This window comes from Taudactylus pleione, unplaced genomic scaffold (genome assembly GCF_031769625.1).
Source record: "Taudactylus pleione unplaced genomic scaffold, aTauple2 ptg000054l, whole genome shotgun sequence".
NCBI classification, from domain to species: Eukaryota; Metazoa; Chordata; class Amphibia; order Anura; family Myobatrachidae; genus Taudactylus; species Taudactylus pleione.
The window spans coordinates 6,678,361-6,701,810 of record NW_028284456.1 but is presented as its reverse complement, the minus strand read 5'-3'; the positions used below and the strand labels follow the sequence as shown (position 1 = coordinate 6,701,810).

Here is a 23,450-nt window from a genome sequence, read left to right as displayed (position 1 = left end):
TTCCTCTGTTTGGATAGTGAAGTGTAACAAATCACATTACAAAAACAGATGTTACGTGATTAAACTGAGCATCTGGCCAGAGTTTATATTATAGTATATTTCTCTTTTTTGGCATATGAAGTCAAGGAGAGTTGAGTATTGATTACTTTATTTTAGTATACACATGAATGCATAAATAATTAAATATCTTGTTTTAGCCACTGGCATTGGTTGTACATTGTAATAGTTTCAGTGTGTAGCATTTGTTTAACTAATGTTGCCATAGTACAGATGGTAGTATAAATATATTTCTTAATTGCATCTTCTGATACAGTATGTACACATACAGTAAGACCCTGCGCTATGAACATATAACAAAAAGATTAATTTAATCATTATAAGTATGCATACTAATTTTACACATTACATACATATAAAAACATATATAAAAACAATTGATAAACAGTATCCGGTGTACTAATAGTTAGTGCTGCAATGATAATTGCTGACTTTCTGTACCTACTGTATAGTATATAGGATCAGCTTATGGGTCATATGAATCAGTCCTCCTCACAGATCTGCATGTACTGCTGTGTAATGATTTGTCTAGGTAAATGAAGATTAGATGCACTTTTCTGGGGGTGTTCAGTTCCTGTGCACGGGACCTCTCTCACAGGTGAATCCCTTCAGATAACAGCCGACAGCTTTTTTTTTTCTGTGTATCATCAGTGACTAGGCTAGATCAGCTTGCAGGCAATGGTGCATTGATGTGTTTCACCCCTATAAATGGGGGGCTTTGATCTAGCCGTGGTTGGGAACACTGAGTGACTGGTTGCTAAGGTAACCCGTGTTGCACCGTGGGCCAGGATGTGTCATCCCCACCAGACACCGGCGCACTATACGAGGGAATCCAGGACCAGAACAGGAGGGCTGGACTCATGGTGAATGGGGATTTAAGGTAAGATTGCTTTAGTTTATTTTATGTTACCTTGAAAAAGGAGTGAGTGAGCTCTGAAAAGTTGGTGTTTGGTATGAAGCCTCAGAGTGCTGCCCATTATTTCCTACACACACACATAACATACACATAACACACACATACACATAACACACACACATTAAAATAGGCCAATGATAAAAGTTCAGAAGTAATGTATAAAAATGGGTGGAATAGTAGTTTATATCAGAAGGCAGTGTAAATCAAACAAGTTTTTGTTTTTATTTAAGATCATTTTTTATTAGTATGTCATGAAATCATGCTGTGAAATATCACCGGACACTGACCATATATTGATGGAGTGAGTTCTCACACTGTATTGTAAAGTTTATTACTATTTTATTATTTACTAGGTTTCCACTCATGTAGTCCAATATACCATATTAATATGCTGGCAGTATATTATCCACTCATAACTGTGAAGGTAGTTTTGTATTTATGTGTTCACAAACATTGATAAAGATCAGGAGAACATTGGTTATACATGCACTATCATCGAATGGTATCTGTATTCCGTTGAAATTATAATTATATAATTTGTCAAATTATTTGACATATACAAATTAGTCAATGTGAGCTTTAGTAAAACAGCAAACAGGTACAGTATAAAAACCCCAAACAAGTGCCATATAGTAAATTAGTGTATCCAATGAGTTAACTTCACAGTTTTGTGTAACTTAAAAGCCGTTGTGAAAAAAATTCCCCATAATTCGGGGGGAGACCACTCAAAGGGCAAATTTGTTCAGAAGTTAAAATAGCCCCAAATCACCATAAATACATCATTAGTGCATCCCACAATCTATTAAACATTGATTTTTTATTATTTTTTATTGTTTTTATGATTTCACTCATTGTTTGTCTTATTCATTTAAATATGCAGTGCATTAATAGGAGGAGAAAGCCTATAGAAATGAATGGGAAAAGCTCAGCCAATAATGAGAAATGCACATGATGGCTTCTGATGAGTAGGTACTGACCTGCTGTACCATTGATAACAATGCAGATAGCCGCATATCAATTACAAAACTGTTACAACAAGCCCTGATTTTAGTTTCACAAACCCTTATTGCTGGAGCTTATTTCACAAGTTCTAGCATGTCCAAGCATTCAGAGTTCAGAGAACTTGCATTCAGCATTCAGAGAACTTGACAGAGTTGCTGGTACTTGTAGTTCCACAATAGCATTTATTTATTTTTTATTTATTTAACAAATAATTTTCCCAGTCACAACAGTGACTATTGCTATTGCTATTGAAGCAACCAGCTTTGGGTTTCACAAAGTCACTTTGCATGGGTAAAGATACTGTATCCTGTAATCTACACACTGTACAGAATATACAGTATGTGACTAATTTATGGCATGACCAATATTAATGAGTATGTAACCTACTGTAGCAATATATTATGTATTAGTGTCTCATGAATATTGTTCATGTCTAATAAATATTAATTATAAAGCACTTGATGTCACTGATTTCTAGTGGATTTATTGGCAGAATATGGTTTAGCCCACAAAATGGCTGCCACCAGCAAGATCATGATGCCAATATAGGAGTAATTCAGTCTGGTTATTATATATATACCTTGCTCTGGAATTCATGATTTATGAAATGTTCCACTCTTTCTTGCAGTTAACAAAGTTATTTAGTTGTCAGCAGTTACACAGGTTTTATAGTCTAAAACTGAGAAGAAAATCCCCACTGCTCTGCCACCCCCTTTAAACTGAGATCACACTAGCAGGATAACTAAGGTCACTCTATATAAGCCTTATGGCATTTAAACACCAATGTTTGAGTGGGACATTACAGATTTGCAGGAGTCAATGAGAAAATAGCTGAGATGGCTTTAAGGAACAAGAGGACACATACTGTAAGAGCTGGTGTTTAGTATCCAGATCTCTTGGTTTTGTGAATGTAAGCAATATATTCTTTCCAATGCTTTTCCTTTGTTTTCCTTGTTTGCCAGTGTATTTTCTTTGCAGATGGGGCATAGTATGTGAGAAACATGGCCATGGTTGGTGCAAAGGATGGTTGAGAGCACTCTCCATTGCTATGACTGTAGTTGTGACACCATGCTTGGGTTCTGGATACCACCTTAATTGGGGTCCAGTGCTAGGTCAAAGATGGGGATTGGGTTCTTAATGATCTGGTAGCACCTGGGCATGCGGCTAGACACTTTTTAGTGTTGTTGTGGTTGGAATTAGTTGCACAACATTTCTTTGCCACCATATTAACAGTTATTATTATTATTATTATCCTTTATTTATATGGCGCCACAAGTGTTCCGCAGCGCCTTACATAGTACATAGAACTAATAGGTGAACAAGAAACAAGTAACTTACACTACATTACAGTGCAGGACAAGGACACGATTTATATACATAGCTGCAATAGCGATTAAACACTCACAATAAGCAGCCGGGAGTTGGCAGTCATGTGTTAGGTGCCCTTATGGGGAGTAAAGAGTAGAAGAAAATGTAAAGAGAAGCACATGAGGGAAGAGGTCCCTGCTCATGAGAGCTTACATTCTAAAGGGGAGACAGTTAATTAAAGCTGTGATCAATTGCGTCATAATAAGTCTCTGGGCTTTACACTGACTGCGGGTGCATTTTAAATTTTCACCTGCAACTTGCCAGGAAGCAGCGGCTTACAAAAGCTCTGAGTCTTTATTTTAGTTAGCATTGAGTTTTGTGTTCTCTGTAATGGGCAGTAAGGAAAACATCAGGCAGTTTAACAAATGAGACAGCTACAAGGACAATGGATTTAATGTTGTGCCTCAAGTGATAGTACCACTTCCTACTATAAATGACAGTATTTGTAGGCTAAAGCTAGGTTAATACTGTGCCGACAGGCAGATCCGCCAACACAACGGCCGATCAGGTAAGCTATACAGACCGCTCGATGTGTGTTCCCTGACATCACAACTGGGCAGGCATTTGAATTTGCCCACCCAGTTGAGCTGTCAGTCACTGGCTGTCCCTGCAGCAAGTATACAGACGGTCGGCTGACCGCACTTACACACAGCCAGATGCATGTATATATCTGCAGATATATCGGCCAACTGCTGCGCTGCAAATCAGATGTGATATGTCTGTGAACAACATTGTTTACAGATATATCGGGAATACACACCCACCAACGCGCTCAAGATATATCAGTGTGTACCCAGCTTAAGGTGGGGGGACGCAGATACTAACATTTAGACAATAAGGCAAAGGGGAACTTTTTGCCCAAGTACAAAGCACTATTCCAATCTTTTTTTAGATTTGGCAGTAGAAAATGTGTAGTCGAGTTCTCTGATCACCCTTTATCTGAACACAATTACCTTGCTTGCATTGTCTGACCTATGTTTTTCTTATTAAAAACAACTGACTGCACCACTTGCATAAAAAGAAGACTCTGACAGAATGACCCATGCACAATATTGAATAATGATACATTGATGACCAGAGACCTTACTCTTTCTTTAGAATGAGTGTCAATAAATTAATTAGTAATCAGATTCTTAATGACTATTTGTGAAAGGCTATCAAATATAAACTCATATATTAGTTTATTTGTATTAAAGAGATTATTATTCAGAAGTTAAAATAGCCCACAATCGCTATGAATAAATCATTAATCCATCCTCCAAACGCCAATCTATTAAACGTTGACTTATTGTAAAATCAGTAGATTTTTGCTATTTTACTATGATGGGCAAAATCTCTGTTTTTCCTATTCATTTAAATATGCTGTGCATTCAGTGGAGCATAGAGCCCACTGGGTACATTCATCAAGTATTAAAGGACTATGCTAGTGGCGCAGATGCATATTTTTTTTGCATGCAGGATAAATACTGGATGCTTGTATATGTGGCCTACAAATGCTGGATAGCTTTAGTTTACACTGCAATTTAGATTAGAGCTAGCCTAGGACACACCCCCTCTCACATCTAAAGCACTCAAGCCTGGATTCACCTGGTTTTAATGAGCCACAGAACCTGTGTAATCCATGAGTGTCCTGATTTAAAGGGATAGTTAGTTGCTTTTTTTGCTTTGCTCTGAACTCAGAATCAGCCCTTTTGTGAGCAGATAAATTAATGTCCCAAATCAGAAAGGCATATGATTGCAGTGCATCTTAGTTTTTGTTTCATCTTCAGGAATTGTTAAAGCTTCTGAATGTTTTCTTAATCTACAAAGAAAAGCAGATTTTATTAGAGAGGCATACAGACAGGTGTACATATTGTCTAGGGCACAGGTTCTCAAACTCGGTCCTCAGGACCCCAAACAGTGCATGTTTTCCATGTCTACACACTGAATCAAGTGAAATTATTAGCTCCACCTGTGAACCTTTTAAAATGTGTCATTGAGTAACGATTACACCTGTGCACCTGCTGGGTGACCTGCAAAACGTGAACTGTGTGGGGGTCCTGAGGACCGAGTTTGAGAACCACTGGTCTAGGGTACCACTTAAGGTGCATACACAACGATTTTTTGAACGATTATCGATAATGATATCGTTCAATCGTTGAAAAAATCGCTCACTTTCTGAGTTAAAACGATGAACGATTATCGTTCATGCGCGCTCACGTTTGTAGTTCAGTCAGACTGACCAACTCAACGATTTTCAGTAAGGGAATATGCAAAAATCATTTGTAGTTCAAAAAAATCGTTCATTGCATTTAGTAAATGAACGATTTTAGTAAACGATTTTCGGTCATTTTTTCCTTGAAAAATTGAACGGAAATCCTTTACTAAAATCATTTATTTACTAAATCGTTGTGTGTGTATGCAGCTTTAAAGCAACATGTACTGTATAATATTTACTTAGAGCAGGGGTGGGCAATAAGTGGCCCTCCTGCTGCTGTGGGACGACACATCCCAGCATGCCCTGTTTTAGTTTTGCTTTTAATGCATGCTAAAACTTTGGCAGGGCATGCTGGAATATGTAGTTCAACAGCACCTAGAGGGCCGCTTTTTTCTCTCCCCTGTCTTAAGGCCCCCATACACGGTGCGATATGCACCTTACATTGCAACTTGCTATCAGACGGCCGACATATCGAGCGGTCCCCGCACACAGAGGGATCGGGTGGCCGGCTGCCCAATATGCTGGCACCCCCATCCCCTACCCACATAGAGCTGCATGGGATCGTACATCGCATCCCCAGATCAAATGAACATGCAGTAAGATCTGGAGGTGCGATGCACGACCTCATGGGAGCATGGCCGGCGGTTCAAATCCCGACAGCGGCTGCCCGGCAGGAGTGAAAATCCCGATCGTCCAAGGTAAGTATTTGCTAACCCTATTCTACCCCCTAACCCTCCCTTAGGGGTGCCTAACCCTAACCTCCCCCCCAAGTGCCTAACCCTAATTCCGCCTCCAAGTGCCTAAACCTAACCCCCCTTCCCCAGCGCCTAAACCTAAGTCCCCCTGGGGGCTGTGTAACCCTAACCTCCCTCCGGGGGTTCCTTACTCTAACCCCCCCTTCCCCTAGCCTAACCTTAACCTCCCGGGGTAGTGTCTAACCCTAAGTCACCCTCCGGGAGCCCTAAACCTAACCCCCCCCACGCAACACCGATCAAAGGTAAGCCGGGTGTTGGCCTCCCGGCGTAGGTCTAATGACTGGCATCGGGATTTCGACGCCTGTCATTAGACCCCTGCTGGGATTAGACAGTCGGGAAGCTGGCGGTCGGGATTACGTCCGTCGGCTTCCCGACTGCTACCCGTCTAATGTTAGGCACACACTGGCCGATATATTGGGCATTCAATTGAAGCTATAGTGGGCGAGCTATTTATTTATATAGGTCTCAGTGCATTTTGGTCTACAGATAAATGGCTGCCGCTTGTATAACTCAGTCAATAATAGAAACACATTATAAGATGGAAACTAATTTACCTGAATCATGTTCTAGCAAAACTTTATTTACAGATGTGTCCTCATTTAATGTGTGTTCATACACCTTATGGTGCAAGATACCTGGTGCGACTGAGATGCTCAAACTGGAGTAGCATACTGTATTTATTTAACATTTTTGCATCTGACTCGCACTGCAGACGCAGCAAAAAGCCGCTCACAGTGTACTGTAGATGCTAGACTGTGATTTTAACCGCACAGGAATTGGCTTTACATATACACAAAATCTCATTGATCAGTGTACGCTAACAATGTAGTTCTGCCACTTTTATGTGTTTTCATTATGCAAATAAGATGCACATTTTGAGCAAAAAATATGTTCAGAGTGGCTTAGTCACATGGGACCTGGCGCACAAGAGTGGCTATTTGGTGCGACTGAAGTAACAGAAAAAAAGGACACGTCTGTAGGAACTTCCCCAGAACAGAATATGCAAACCCTACAGTTTTCCTAATATACAGTACCACAGACCCTACAGTTCTAGTATACAGTAATACAGACCCTACAGTTCTCCTAATATACAGTAATACAGACCCTACACTTCTAATATACAGTACCACAGACTCTACAGTTCTAATATACAGTACCACAGACCCTACAGTTCTAATATACAATACCACAGACCCTACAGTTCTCCTATTATACAGTAATACAGACCCTACAATTCTCCTAATATATAGTACCACAGACCCTACAGTTCTCCTAATATACAGTATTACAGACCATACAGTTTTCCTAATTTACAGTCCATATACTGTAGTTCTTCTAATATATATTACTATAGGGTCTACAGTTCTTCTAATATGCAGTACTACAGACCCTACAGTTCTCCTAATATATAATATACAGTACCACAGACCCTACAGTTTTCCTAATATACAGTACCACAGACCCTACAGTTCTCCTAATATAAAGTACCACAGGCCCTACAGTTTTCCTAATATACAGCACCAGGGCCGTAACAAGGGTGGTGCGACCAGGCACCGCAGGGCAGGGGGAGCTGTTTGGACCTGTCAATTTTCCTGTTTATTATCATTCTCATTTGTAGCTTCCGCCTCTTCATCCCCAGCATCTCCTGGACTCCCATATCTCTTTCCTGGCCGTTCCTCATGAGGCCATGGCTCTTTTTTAGGTGCACTATCTTATGTCCCTATTTAAAAAATGGGGGGGGGCGATTCTCTCTCTGGCACAGGGCACCAAAAAGTCTAGTTACGGCTCTATACAGTACCACAGACCCTACAGTTCTCCTAATATACAGTACCACAGACCCTACAGTTCTCATAATATACAGTGCCACAGACCCTACAGTTCTCCTAATATAAAGTATCACAGACCCTACAGTTCTCCTAATATAAAGTACCACATACCCTACAGTTTTCCTAATGTACAGTACCACAAACCCTACAGTTCTGATAGAGACAGGTGTTTGCATACTGGATGTTATTATCAGGCTCTGTTCTATGTGTCTCCCGTGTGTGTGCTTGTGTGTCTGCCCATGTCTCTCATGTGTTTGTGTCTCTCTGTGTGTCCCATGTGTGTGTATGCATTTGTTTGTGTGCTAAGTGTATGTGTTTGTGTGTGTGGCATGGGAGAGATGGGGGCATAGATGAGATAGCACATAATGGGGCAGACGACCACTTTAGTGTTTTTTGCTGTATTTGCTTTATGCTAATGCCAGTATTATTTTTCCCCTAGTATATAAGCGTGCGTCTGACTATGCAAGGACTGGGATGCCCACTTCATGCATCTTTAAATGCAATCGGACACACCTTTGAAAATAGCACCAGCCCTATGCTACAGTAGTTGCAGGTTCTCCCATAACATGACCAAAACACAGTTCATCCTCATGTGTCTAAATCGTCACCTCCCAATCGCCGTCCAAGAACGGCCAATACATTTCCAATACTTTTCTGGATTATGCATCTCAATCGCAACTGTGCCTCTGTGCCTAAACACATGCGCAGAGTATTGGCATTGCGTGTGACTCAGAATCAGGCCCAATATGTCTCTGTATTTAACTAAACAGTGTTAAAAAGGATCTAAAATTAGAGATCAATTTTATTTAAACAAAAGTTCTATAAAGCTTAGGGGGGCTTCAGTTACTGGGCGCCAGTGCATACTTGCACTTGTAGTGGCGCTACACTAACTGCAAAATTATGACTTAAGCTGGGTACAAATCATATTATGGTGCGATCCAGTGTTGGTGCGATACGATGTAATAATACATTGCACAATCCGGTGTACAATGACACGATGTATGAGTACATGCTGCATGTAACTGTATCACATTGTTCACTACATCGTCCCATCTGCTGTGCAGAACAGCAGATGGGATGATGCGATGAACAATGGTATCAGCCGTACACACTATACTATGTGTACGATATATTGTTCCGATCTGCGTCGGAGCGATATATCATACATAGTACTGTACGTGCCCAGTTTTAGTGGCATATTTCTGAAGCCACAATAATCATAATTTCTTTTAGCCACATAATGCGGCGATAATAAATGATGCATCGAGGCAGTGTATCAAAAAATGCGTGCAGGGAAAGGGGCTTATTCCTGCATTGTGTAAAAAGTAAAGTGATCACATGTGCAAGCGGACATTACCGGAAAAGAATCCCTCCTCTGAAAATGTAGCATTAATGTTGCCCTAGGCTACAATGGCTAATGTTAGATGGCACATAAGATATTGGGGCAAGCACCCAGAAAGCACAGCTAAGTCTTTACATCATCATATATGTTTTCTATCTATTAATTACTTACATTCTGTAGAATAGTGCTAAAGTCAATTTTCTGTGATGGAGTCCCAGCTTGTGCTTGGTTACGTTCTGGATCTTCTGTAGGAGCATTAAATGTGGAAGATGACGTAGATTGTGAATTATGGGTCTCAAGTAGATTTGCACAGTGTAACACAGGACTCATATCGCGATCCCAGTTACACAACTCTAACTCTGAATACAGCCTTGATTGCTCATCCAAAACCTGTTTAAGTTGCTGGAAATAACAAATATGTACAGAACATGATCAGAAACCCGGAACAATATACTTTCCTATGGCACACGCATAATACCGGTCAAAGGTTTTAGAACACGCACATTTTTCCAGTTTTTATGGCAATGATGCAGTTTTATGGTTAACAAAGAAAACACAGAATCATTTTGATTGACAAAATGTAATCTAACTTTTTGACTCATCAAAGCAGCAACCTTTTGCAGACATAACCATCAAACACACTTCAGGCATTCTTTCTACAATGGGAATTAAATATTGTTTGGGAAGTTCTCCCCAATACTGTGCAGCAGTTCCCACAAATGTGTTGCACTTGTAGGTCACTTTGCTTTTACCCTTCTGGCCAGTTCATTCCAAACCAGCTCAATGTGGTTTAAGCCTGGATACTGTGCTGGTCATTGCATGATTTAAGGCCTACTGTCCTGTTCTTTTTCTCAAAGGGAGTTCTGATATAGCTTGGAAATACAGGCCCTCATTCAGAGCCACTCGCTAGCGGCAGTACGCTCGTTCCGAGCGATGTTCGCACATCTGCGCATGCATACGGTTTTTAGTACGCATGCGCGAACCAGTCAGTGCGGGCGAAAATCGTTTGTACGCAATATAGCGAGTGCCTTCTATTTTGAGTGACAGAATGAGGCGTATGTGGGTGGTAACAGGGGAAGGTGCTTGAAAAACGGGGAGTGGAGATCAGAACGCAGGCGTGCTTAAAGGTCAAAACGGGCGTTTTATGGGTGTGCATAATTAATATAGCAGCGTCATTGACCACGTCACTTGGTTTTTTTTAACTCAGAACTGCTCGCAAAATAGCGGTTGAAAAAACCAACCACAAGAATAGCGAGCAGTTCATATCCTGTTCGATGTACTCGATTAATCTAATAAATAGCGGACATGACGTATGGTGCGAGCGGCCAGGGGGCGTTTTTAACAAATAAACGAGCGTATGTTTTGCTCGCTCGTTCAGACTTAGAGGTGTGAACAGACTGCAATGTGCGAACGGATCATTTGAATAGCCACCCCTTGTTTTTGAACGAACGAACGCAAATAGCGAACGGCTCTGAATGAGGGCCACAGTCTGTTTTAGGCCATTATCTTGCTGTAGGATGAACCCTTGACCGACTAGTAATAGACCGAAGGGTATTGCATGGTGCTACAAAACTGCAGTGATAGGCCTTCTTTATAACTGTGAAATTTACATCATTTGTCAGGTTTTACTAACCTAAACCTTTAGCAATTACAGCTTACCTTTGTACCAGATCAGGTTATTCACAGGATTTTAGTTGATTAATTTTCAATATAAACTGGAAATATGGTGGCATTCTAAAACTTTTGACTGGCAGTATATATATTTATGTACAGGGGGGTAAGAGAGAAACATAGGGGATGACAGATAGGGAAAGAGATAGAGAGATGGGTGGGAGGAGGGAGGGAGATGAAATAAGAGATGGGGACAGAGAGCGCAAGAGATATAATGACATACTGTAGAAAAATAATGCCAGGCACAACAGCTACAATTACCTATGCAGTTACAATGTTTTTACGCATTTTGAATGCTTGCAACATGTATACTAGTATTCAGCAATACCATCAAGATTGCCATACTTCTTTTTGGATGAATAAAGGCTTATTTATTAAGCATAAGTATCACAACGTATCGGGCACAATGAAAGCCCTTTTTCAAGTGAACGAATATCTAAATATTTATAGTATATTTATTTAAATAGGCTAGGTAATGCAATATATGCTATTCCATGTATTGTAGAACTATAAATCCCACCATGCCCTCACTAGCGCATGCAGGGGGGGTTTCTGAGTACCCAGAAACAATCTCTCTCTCTCTCTCTCTCTCTCTATATATATATATATATATATATATATATAATATGCAAAATGAAGAGACGGCACTCGGAGACTATCACAAAAGCAATTTCATATATTTAAGGTGATATATCAGGCACACACCACAGATACATGATATGCACCTTAAAAATATGGAATTGCTTTTGTGATAGTCTCCGAGTTCCGTCTCTTCATTTTGCATATTATATATACATATATATACAGTGTATATTGACAGAGAGAGAGAGAGAGAGAGAGAGAGAGAGAGAGAGTGAACCTCCCCACTCGGTAAAAATCCTGCATTTGCCCCTGGCCCTAGTAACAGCTCTCTAATAGATAATTAATTCAGCTTTAAAATAACAGTCTATGTAGATTTTTAAATATTACAAATATTACAATAACTGAGATTGCCATGACAGTTAAAAGTAAACGTTGGCATATAGGCAGAGCAACACTTATAGTCATGTTATATAATGCACCAGCATTCTTGATTACCACCTCAGCCACTGGGCACTGTCAGAGCAACTATTGGAAATGTGTTTTATAACCTGGGCTTGTTGCTAGTAGTTAGGGCGTCATCATAGCCCTTATGTTTGTCTTTATATTATAAAAGTGCCAAAGCATAGATATCCATGAAGACTACAATCTTTCTGTCTCCATTAGTTTGTATAAAAACTGTACCAATTTATTTTCTAATACACTTCTGTCAGATACTTCATGTGTGTCTATTACTATTACTTTTGTATTAGTCACTATAGCTTTTTAATACACTGTTTTAAAACCATACAGCCATATAACTCCAAATTACAAATTGCAATTTTTAATTGTTGAAAAACTGTGGTTAGTGCTAAAATGAACATACACTGGGGATGCAGTCAGGAAGTCGTCGGTCGAAATGCCGACTGCCAGCTTCTCGACTGTCTAATCCCGGCAGGGGTCTAATGACATCTTCACTGCCGGTGTTCCAGCGTCGGGATTCGAACCGTATTTCATACCGATCCCCATACACTGTATGCTTAACAAATTTCAGTCCTTACATACCAATGAAATCGTTTCTTTCACATGACGTGCTTGTTCATCCAAATTCAATTCTAATTCTAAAGCTTCTTTTAGAACATTTCGACGTAACAAATGCAGTCTTCTCATTTTTTCCCTAAAAGCATAAAAAGAAAAGCTAGGTGAGTGTTGAATAGGTGTATAGTAGCTACAGAATTACTTGGGCCCGTGCAATGGACAGAAGCACCAATTACAATGTGCTACAATCTAGCCAATGTCTTCTACAATTGGTGCCTATATACAGTATGTCCCTTCCTGACATCACAAAGACATCTATTATAGGATCTGTATTCTAACATTTTCTGAATATATTGTTGGTTTCACCACTGAACCTTGCAATCTTTCCTCACCTTTTAGTACTGTTTTGACTGATATATCTGACACAGCTTGTCTACTCTCATATAGCCCTGTGTTCCCCACTAAGCTAAAGCCATATTGGTGGTAGGGATGTGCAGGCTCGGATAGATTCGACTTTGCACGCCGAGTTCGGATTTTTCCCTCCAAAAAAACGAAACTCAGAAAGAGGCAAAACGTCAGCCTCTTTCTGAGTTCCGTTTTTTAGGAGGGAAAAATCCGAACTCGGCGTGCAAACTCGAACCTATCCGAGCCTGCACATCCCTAATTGGTGGTCACATATAGGGCCTGATTCAGTAGTGGACGGAATTGTAAAGTTGCATGCAAGCTGCTTTTGCGATCTCAGCACTGCGACTGAGGTCGCAGGCCGGGATAACCATCACGACTATCAGTCGCGATGGTGGATAGCGCCGGTCAACTGAGTAAGTCTCAGCTTGTGAGGCTAGGAAATTACATCTGTGGACACAGCCCCTGGCCTTGACACTCATGGAAAACAGGGTGGACACGTCACCTTTTCAGGGAATGACAGCCCATTCCCGTCCCTTAAATGCCTCTGTCTGTCAATCAAGCAGAGGCATAGAAGGGGCTACAAGTGATCACGCAGGACCAGTTCTGCACATTTGCAGAATGGGTCCTGCACACGTGCAGATTCCTGATAGTCGGGAATCCACGTGCAGCATAGCACTTATATGCAATGCTGAATTAGCCCCATAGTTGTGTGTACAAGACTTTGGGACAACTGAGTGAACACATTCGGTGATAAAGGGCTGTTTAATGTGAAGACTAAAAGTATCTGGTGATAGTGGCTGAGCTACTGGTGTAGCTAGTGGACATTACATTATGTTGTCACAATGAAAGAAAGCATTCTATGAGAAACAGTGTTCACTTAGTTAAAGTTCACATGAAATCAATCCAGACCCAATTTTCCCAAAGTATCATGATTTAGGACCAATTTAACAATAATTCAACATAGAAATAGTACACATTAATGATTGGCTTGTGCCAGTGGTCTCCAACCCGTAGCTCACGAGCTACCGGAGGCTTATGGTCTTGATTTTGGTAGCTCATCTAGCTTCAGTACAGCTGAGTAAACTTGGAGGAAGTGCCCTCTGAGGAGTGCTCCCCCATGGTGTCAACGCCATGGGTGGAGCCACAGGGAAGAACGTCAAGTGATTGCCGCAGCTGTGCTTCACTGTGGTTCCACCCACGCCATTTATGCTACGGCAGAGCTAGTGACTCCCATCCAGCCCTGCCGGAAAATCACACAGCAGCCCTGCCTATACAGTATATTTTGCTCCTCTACTGCACGTATCTCCTTGGAGCCGGTAATTAACAGTGAAATGTGCCTGTGCTTACATTTTATTTACTAACTAAAACAATATCACTGTAATAATTAAATGCATTGTTGTTTTCCTTAAATGACCTTCAATTGTTCGGTTATTAGCCAAATATTTTTTTCTACAATATTAGCAGCTCTTCAGGAGGTTTCATTTTACTAAAGTAGCTCACACCTCAATTAAGGTTGGCGACCACTGGCTTGTGCCATATATAACAGTACGCTAGTTTAGTACTGCCGTTTTCACTTGAGCCCCATCTTCAAAACTGAAACGATTGTGCACATCGGGGTATGGATGGACTGTGATAGTGTTCGATGTGCACTTGTGTATATGAACACCTGTAAGAGCCAGTATGTAGTTATTGGATCTCTGCATTGTGTAATAAATCGCCCCCAGTGTGTAATAATTACTAAACATGTTTTTGTTATTTTTAAATACTGAATGTAAAAACAAAAAACATGAAATGCAGTAATATTCTGGAAGAATAATAATTGATTCCTCCACCATCTCTGTATTGCTGTTTATTCATATATTTCCACATCTACTAGGATTGGGTGGAAGAATAAAGAGATTATTCTGACCTCACTGCACGTGATGTGTACAGCTATCCAGATAGCTAAACCAATATATCTCTATTGTAGCACAGAGCAGTGAAGCTTCCAGAACTTTCTAAACATTTCATTAGCAGTCTTATAATAAAAATGACGACCAATTATCAGGGTTGTGCAGAATAGATCACTGTGGCAAGTAGTAGATTAATGGAAGTAACCAGATAATCAAGTATAAAGCAATATTAGCAGGTAAACAGATGTGATACTTTAGAGAAGGGATAACTCTACAGTCTGTAATTACACTCACAGTAACACTAACATGGCCAATAGCTTAGAGCAGTCACATGATGCAAAACAGCTAGACAAAGGCAAAGCATATCAGAGCTACATTCAACAGGCTAAACTTGCAGAAAGCAGAAAACACACTAATATCATACAGTACATTCCTTCTAAAGCTGGGTACACACTACATGATGTGTACAGAGCACGACATCACTGGCGACGGGACCCTGCACCCGCAGGAGCGTACGTACATATCATGGTTACACACTAGATGATGTACCCAATATGCTGCTCCGATCCAAGAGCTCGGACGACATTGTCTAGTGCAGTGTTGGCTAACCTTGACACTCCAGCTGTTATGGAACTACATAACCCAGCATGCACTGCTACAGTTTTGCTATTAGGGCATGCTAAAACTGTGGCAGGGCATGCTGGGATATATAGTTCCACAACAGCTGGAGTATCAAGGTTAGCCAACACTGGTCTAGTGTATACACAGCTTAAGACAGCAAATAAGTGCTGTGGATCATACTTACCTACTCTTCTGGAAATTGCGGGAGGCTCCTGGATTTTTGGGTAGCCCCCCACTCCCTCGGAAAAGTGTACGGATCTCCCACTTCTTAGTGGACAGGATGGGGAGATAATTGGTGGGAATTGCAGCTTCGTATGGAATGATGCATCATTTAGCTCCGACCCCTCGTTGCAGCTCTGCCATTCACAGCAGTTTACCGTGCCTAATGAGATAGGAGCCTAGCATTCCTGCTATGCTGTTTCAGCAGGTTGCCCCGTTGAAACAGCCTGCAGGTTCTGTCCCCTCCCGCGGGCAATAGGGGTGGGGTATAAGAGATAGACAGTAATTAGTTAGACAATGTCTAGATAGACACCAGATGTTAGACAGTCAATAGTTAGACAGGGAAAAAAGTTAGACACAAACAAAAGTCAGACACATTAAAGTTAGACATGTGAAAAGTTCGACAGGTACAAAAGGTCGACAGGGTCAAAAGTTCGACATAAAAATGGTCGACACAAAAATGGTCAACAATTATATTGTTTTTTAGCCCTAATCTTCACCCTAACCCTCCCTTCGGTGCCTAACCCTCCCTTCTGCTGCCTAACCCTAACCGTCTGGGTAAGTGCCTAACCCTAACCGTGGTGGTAAGTAACTAATCCTAACCCTCCAAGAAGTGCCTAAACCTAACCCTAATCCTAAAAAAAAAAAAGTGTCGATCTTTTTTCATGTCGAACTTTTGACCCTGTCGATCTTTTGTACCTGTCGAACTTTTTACGTCTAACTTTAGTGTATCTGTGACAAAATTTTATCCTTGTCTAACTATTAACTGTGTAACATCTGGTGTCTATCTAGACATTGTCTAACTAATTACTGTCTGTCTATAGTACGGAACCCGGGCAACAGTGTTGCAGTAGTCACGGCTGGTGAATGGATACAGGGCGCATGCGCCCGGCATCCATTCACAGTGAATGCAGCGCTTGGGGGTTGCCCAGCATGTCCATAAGTGCCAGGCACGCCCCCAAGAGTGACGAAAATAGGAAGTGTCATAAAGACACGCCACTTTTCCTTGACCATGCCCCCGTTTCGGGCTTGCGCACGCAGAAGTGCCCTTTCTCTAGGTCCTGCGCCAGACCTAGAGTGAACACTAGGAGCCCCCCCTCCTAAGTGGAGATATAAAAAGTCAGCAAGTATGCTGTGTATACAGAACAGTTATATGTTATGTTTAGTTGAATAGTGTACAGGTATTTGAAATGTGAATTTATGGTTTCTTAAAATAACATTGTAGGGGTAGGGTGGGTATACATTGGTCGTGTCAACATTCAGAATGTCAACATGTTCTGAATATCAACATTCAACACTGACTGAATGTTGAAATTGTCATAATGTCGAAATTGTGAATGTTGACAGACAGAATGTTGATGTCTAATTTTAGGATTGGTTATAGGGTTAGGCTGTGGTTAGGGTAGAGTTAGTTAATAAGTTTACTAAAAACCTTAATGTTAACATGCCGACTATCAACATTCACACTGTTGGCATTCTGTTAATGTTGACATTATGTCACTGTTGATATCCTGTTTGTGAACATTTCACACGTCGACATCCCATCCACGTTGACATTCTGGTGTTCACATTCTGAATGTCGACTTTTTATACTACACATGAAGAATATGCTATTAATCTGATTTTAATCTGATTTAAAAAGCGCAGATCAACTACCCGATTAAACAGAGCGACTGAATGATAACGACATTGTTGTCGTTCAATCGCTCGTTAATCGGGCACAAATCGTACATGCAAATGTCGGAAATGACCAGCGATGCGCGTTCCTGCTGGTCGTTAACGACATCAATCATCGCCTGAACATGCCGGTCAGTCTGCCGATAACAATAGATTGTTCAGGGATGATGGAGGGTGCCTACACTGAACGACTGATCATTCAGTGTAGGCACAGCAGGGGATGGGGAACGACAGTACGATTACGATATCGTAATCGTACTGTCTTTCCCTAGTCGGGGAAAGACAATAGATTAGAGACTAATATTGAGAATTTGCAATAATTCACTGTATTGTAACATTTCTAGTTTGAGGTATAATGTTAACATATTTAGGGAGATTTCAAATAGCCGCGGCACTTTACCGCCGGCCAATTGATTTCCCGGGTTAATTCAATTAGCCCTGAAGACTTGGGACTTTTTCGGGGGCATGGCCTAATCGGGGGAGACTGGCCATTCCCCTCCTTAGAAAAAAATGAAAAAAATGGCTGCGCTGAGAAGCAGATACAGGGGGACAGCAATCAGTGCGATCACACCCCCCCTCCACTCCCGCAGAGAAGAGAACATGCTGCTCAGTGGCAGCAGTCTCCCTCGTCCCACTGCAGTCCAGCACACAGTAGCGTGTGCTGGGCTGACAGGAAGCCAACACCTTCAGGGATTTTTTTTACCTGCCCGGAGGCTGTTTTCTCGTGCTCGCAATCGCAAAAACACATGGATCGGGGAATTTTTCCCGGATCCTATGTGTTTTCACCCAAAACGGGTGAATTTTTTGTACGGTAAAAACCGAGGGTAATTGAATTGCCCTCCAAAAAAAATTGTGGTAAACTCTCGTTTCTACCACACGAAAAATTTTCGTGGGCAATTTCCCCCCTTAAGGTGCATACACACTAGACGATATGCTCCCTGAGCGATATCGTCTAGTGTGTCCCCGGCAGGCTGTGCTCAATGTCGTTCATGACATTGAGCACAGCCGCTGAACGATATCATTAGCGATATCGTTCAGCGCCGGGCTCTCTCACCCATTCCCTGACATGCAGCAACCTGACGAGGTCGTCAGGTTGGCCTGCATGTCAGCCCGATGAACGAGGATGACGAACGACCCGCGGGAACGCGCGTCGTCGTCATCGTTCATCTTTTTTGTGTTAAAAATGGACGATAAAGTGGACGACTGAACGATAACGATATCGTTATCGTTCAGTCGTCCACTTTAATCGCCCAGTGTGTACGCACCATTAGTGTTTTTCTACCTTCTAGAAGCAGAATAAAAGTGTTGCCTGTGTTTTGATCAGAGTTGTCAGGCATTGTGGATAAAGCTTTAGCCTGCTGGACACCTCTTGCTCACCTGGATTATGGCTATTTTTGTGTACCTGATTGATGTTATGTCGGGAATCTATGTCTATGTAATGTAATTTAATGTATAACTCTGTGTATAATGTATTCTTAAGTGTCACCAGGCAAGATTGCCCATACTGCTATTGTGAATGTTCCTTTGTAATATAATAGTAGATATTGTACTTCAGTTTGCATCCTGATGGCGTCTCAGTGGACCACATCTGGTCTGAGTAGACAGGCTTAATGCAGGTGTGCAGAATGTGGCAACCTAGACGAGACAGAGAATGGTCAAAGTCCCAAATCCAATCCAGATGAAGTGAGACAGAGCAAGCCCAGGAGAGTTTGAAAAGATTGCAGTAGCAGTACAAGGTGTTTTTCATGGTTGAATGTAACCTGGTCTGTGCTGTACAGTTTTCTATTTTGGCCAGACTGGATGAAAGGCCCCTATGATTGGCCGCAAGACAAGCAAGGAATGGCTGCAACTGTCTCGAGTAGCTTTCAGGGATGAAGCATATGGTCTGATCTTATGGGCAGACCAGCCGGCTGGCGAGGGCCAATGAGCTAAACACTACCCGGGTATCCTCACATTGTCTATATTAAATATCAGGGCTAAAGTAACAGTGTTTAGATGTTAAAGTGTTATCTTTTGAAATAATTCCTAGGCCCAAGGACCAATTCAGCCTTATGCTTAGCAGGCCAAGGATGTGCCCAACTATAACAGGCTGGCAGCATGCTGCTGATTTCCCTTTAGTAAAGGAAAAAGCAACAAATGCAGTGCTAAATCTTACTCATCAACCAATGACTATAAAAATTATATGAATCTTACGGTATGCGTTCGGCATGTCGGCGGTCGGGATGCCAATGCTTACATTACCGGCGCCAGAATAGCGACGCTGGTCAGAATCCCGGCGGCGGGGGAAGGGTTAGGGGTTAGGGTCAGGCACTAGGGGGAGGGTTAGGCACTAAGGAGGAGGGTTAGGTTTAGAGTGCAGGGAGGGGGAGGTTAGGTTCAGGCACTAGGAGGTGAGGTGAGGTTAGGGTCAGGCACCAAAGAGGGAGGGTAAAGGTGTGTACACATTAGGCGAGTAGGAAAGACAGTATGATTACGACATCGTAATCGTACAGTCGTTCCTGATCCCCTGTAGTGCCTACACTGAACGATATGTCGTTAAGTGTAGGTACCCTCCATCATTCCTGAACATGGTCAATCTGTCGTTATCGGCAGATTGACCAGCATGTTCAGGCGATGATAGATGTCGGAAACAACCAGCGGGAGCGCGCATCGCTGGTCGTTTCCGACATTATAGTGCACGATTACGATGTCATAATTATGCAATTGCTCAGTAAAATCGGCAAGTGTGTATGCACCTTTAGGGTAGGGAGAGAGGGAGGGTTAGCATACCGACCTACAAGTGTCGGTATGTTAACCCTTTCAGGATCCCGGCGTCGGGATTCTGACTGCCAGGATCCCTATTGTCTGTATTTCATACTGATTCCGGATATTACATGGTAGCTATTAATAAAATTACTATTCTAATTCATTTTATTGAAGAATAGTATTCAATTATAGCCATAAAAAATTACATTATAGAATTCATATGTGTATCTTGTGTAAAGTGGACCTTCCTTGTTATAGTGTGACCATCCCTGAGGATAGTTGCAACTTTTGTGGGGGGAACACATGCTGTTTTCCCCTCATATTAGCGGCAGCTAGCCCAGGCTATGATACTGACAGACATATTACAATTAGAGGCTGTTTCCAGGGCCACCGAAACTTTAGACTGGCCCTGGTGCTTGGGGGATTGTGTCTATGGTACATCAGTGGGGACATGGTAACTGTATCATTGAGTCATGTTCATGGCATCACAGGGTGTGGGGTCACGCCTCCTTGCACTCCTGGGTAACTCCAGGGCCAGGATAATCCATATATGCTGTCCTCCTTCTCTTCCGATGCCCCTGGCTGTTGCCACATCTGATTTAGCTGCAATTATTTCAACATTTCCTTAAAATACTTGACCTATACTTGCCTGCCCATGCCAGACACGAGGGTCATTGCGAGGTCTGTGCCAGTGGTGAGGGGTGATTGAGAGAAAATGCCACTATCATATTAAGAAAATATTATATATGAATGTAGCATGTGGAACAGATAAAAGGGCCAAATACATAATTTATAAATCATTTTTGATGTAATACAGAGTTGATCGTGCCATAATTCTCTTCATATAATATATAGTGAAAACAATTCTACAAAATTTACTGATAAATGGAACATTTTATGATACACTGTAATTGTCCACATACACTACTTTACCTTTCTTCACTTGTGAAAATATTGAAGCACCCTGCTTGTTGTTCTATTAAACGCTGCTCAATGTCTATCAGCTTCTCTCGATAGTGTTGACATGATTTTTTCATGTTTTCAATATCATGGTCTGTATTCTATACACAATGAGAATATTGTGGTTAGCATGGTGTGCATTTAGAATTTGTTAATGTTGGTTATGGATTTAGGAGTTGCAGAAGGTTATGCAAAATGGGAATATAGTTAGAAAAACTTGAATCAAAGAGTTACCAGTTTTTAAAAGAAAATAATGTAAATAGCAAGTACTTGTATTTTTGTAAAAGAAGAGCTAACATCCCTGTGATGATCTTGACAATAAAGTCAACGGCCTAACCCAGAGTTTTCCAAAGTTCACCATTACAGTCCAGGTTTTAAGGATATCTATGTTTGAGCATAGATGACCCAATTAGTGCCTCAGCTAATTTGATTTAACCATCTGGACTCAAACATGGATATCCTTAAAACCTGAACTGTAATGGTGGAGTTTGGTAAATGCTCTCAACAACGATTGTATTTTAAAAAATTAACTCAATTTAATATGTGACAGTTGCCACATACAGTGCAAGTGGCAATGTGCTGGGTGACCCTTTCTCTTTGTGTCCCCTCTTACCCCCCCCCCCCCCCCATCAAAATGCTACACTTTCTCCTCTCTCATGGCTTCTTACCTTGTGTGGAGCCAGTAATCAGGGCCATAATGAACGGTGTGCGACTGGTATGTATGGGGAGTACTCCCTGAAGTAGCTACCTACACCCCAGTAACCGCATCTCCAGCGATAATCTCAACTCCAAATATCCCATATTGCCATAGACAATAGAACGTCCATTGTAATTAAAAAACCCTTGAAATTCACATCCACTCCTGTTTTTTTGTACCACACACATTACGGGTCTCTAGCATACACATACCCATTTCGTTTGTATATTTCTACATCTTTTAGACACTCTAGACCTAAACATGTTAGGTTCAGCGCTTTGAGCAACAACCTACAAATCAAACCCCCAGAAGACTGGACATGTCAGGCCCAAAGAGCTCCCGGCCCCTATGCACATCACCCCCGAGTGCAGAACCTCAGATCTCCCTGATATTTTTTTATGACATGTTATGTCAGTTATATGTAGGGGTGTGCACCGGCCACTTTTCGTGTTTTGTGTTTTGGTTTTGGATCTGGATCTTTCTTCATGTTTTGGATCTGGATTGGTTTTGCCAAAACCACCCTTCCGTGTTTTGGGTTCTGGGTTTTGTGTTTTGGATCTGTATTTTTTTTTAAAAAAGCATAAAAACAGCTAAAATCACAGAATTTGTAGGTTTTTCTGCTCCTATGCTATTATTAACCTCAATAACCTTAATTTCCACTCATTTCCAGTCTATTCTGAACACCTCACACCTCACAATAGTGTTTTTATGTCCAAAACGTTGCACCGAGGTAGCTGGATGACTATGCTAAGCGACACGAGTGGGCGGCACAAACACGTGACCCATCTAGGCGTGAAACTGCAGTGGCAGACAGGATGGCAGTTTGAAAAACTAGGCCCCAAACTGTACATAATGCAAAGAAAAAAAAGAGGTGCAAGATGGAATTGTCCTTGGGCCCTCCCACCCACCCTTATGTTGTATAAACAGGACATGCACACTTTAACAAACCAATCATTTCAGCGCCAGGGTCTGCCACACAACTGTGGCTGAAATGATTGGTTCATTTGGGCCCCCACAAAACAAGCTGGCAATTAATGTGTCCCTGCACAAACTGGCTCTATGGAGGCAAGATGTCATCCTCATCCTCCTCATCCACCGATTCCTCACCCTCTTCAGTGTGTACATCCTCATCCTCACAAAGTATTAACTCGTCCCCACTTGAATCCACCACCACAGGTCCCTCTGTACCTTCTGGAGGCTGGTCTCCCTGGAAGAGCTGATAATTCATTTTGATGAACATCATCTTCTCCACATTCTGTGGAAGCAACCTCCTACGCCTTTCGCTGACAAGGTTCCCGGCTGCACTAAACACTCTTTCGGAGTACACACTGGAGGGGGGGCAACTCAGGTAAAATAGAGCCAGTTTGTACAGGGGCCTCCAAATTGCCTCTTTTTCCTGCCAGTACAGGTATGGACTGTCTGCCATGCCTACTTGGATGCTGTCACCGATGTAATCCTCCACCATTCTGTCAATGGTGACAGTATCATATGCAGTGACAGTAGA

The 23,450-nt window shown here is 41.7% G+C and overlaps 1 protein-coding gene and 1 pseudogene across 1 annotated transcript in view; both read right to left on the bottom strand.

Moving 5' to 3' along the window:
* The window catches only part of LOC148535219 (putative tyrosine carboxypeptidase MATCAP2), a 537,393-nt pseudogene that overhangs the window by 65,150 nt on the left and 448,793 nt on the right, over positions 1 to 23,450 (bottom strand).
* Positions 456 to 23,450, bottom strand: part of ITPRID1 (ITPR interacting domain containing 1) — a 262,968-nt gene continuing 239,973 nt past the window's right edge. Inside the window, exons 11-14 of the mRNA XM_088464401.1 lie at positions 21,223 to 21,350; positions 12,758 to 12,869; positions 9,635 to 9,865; positions 456 to 5,144 (exon numbers count right to left, since the gene is read on the bottom strand). Of these exons, the coding sequence (XP_088320527.1) occupies positions 5,109 to 5,144; positions 9,635 to 9,865; positions 12,758 to 12,869; positions 21,223 to 21,350 (507 nt within the window). The 3' untranslated portion in view covers positions 456 to 5,108. The remainder of the gene's footprint in view (positions 5,145 to 9,634; positions 9,866 to 12,757; positions 12,870 to 21,222; positions 21,351 to 23,450) is intronic.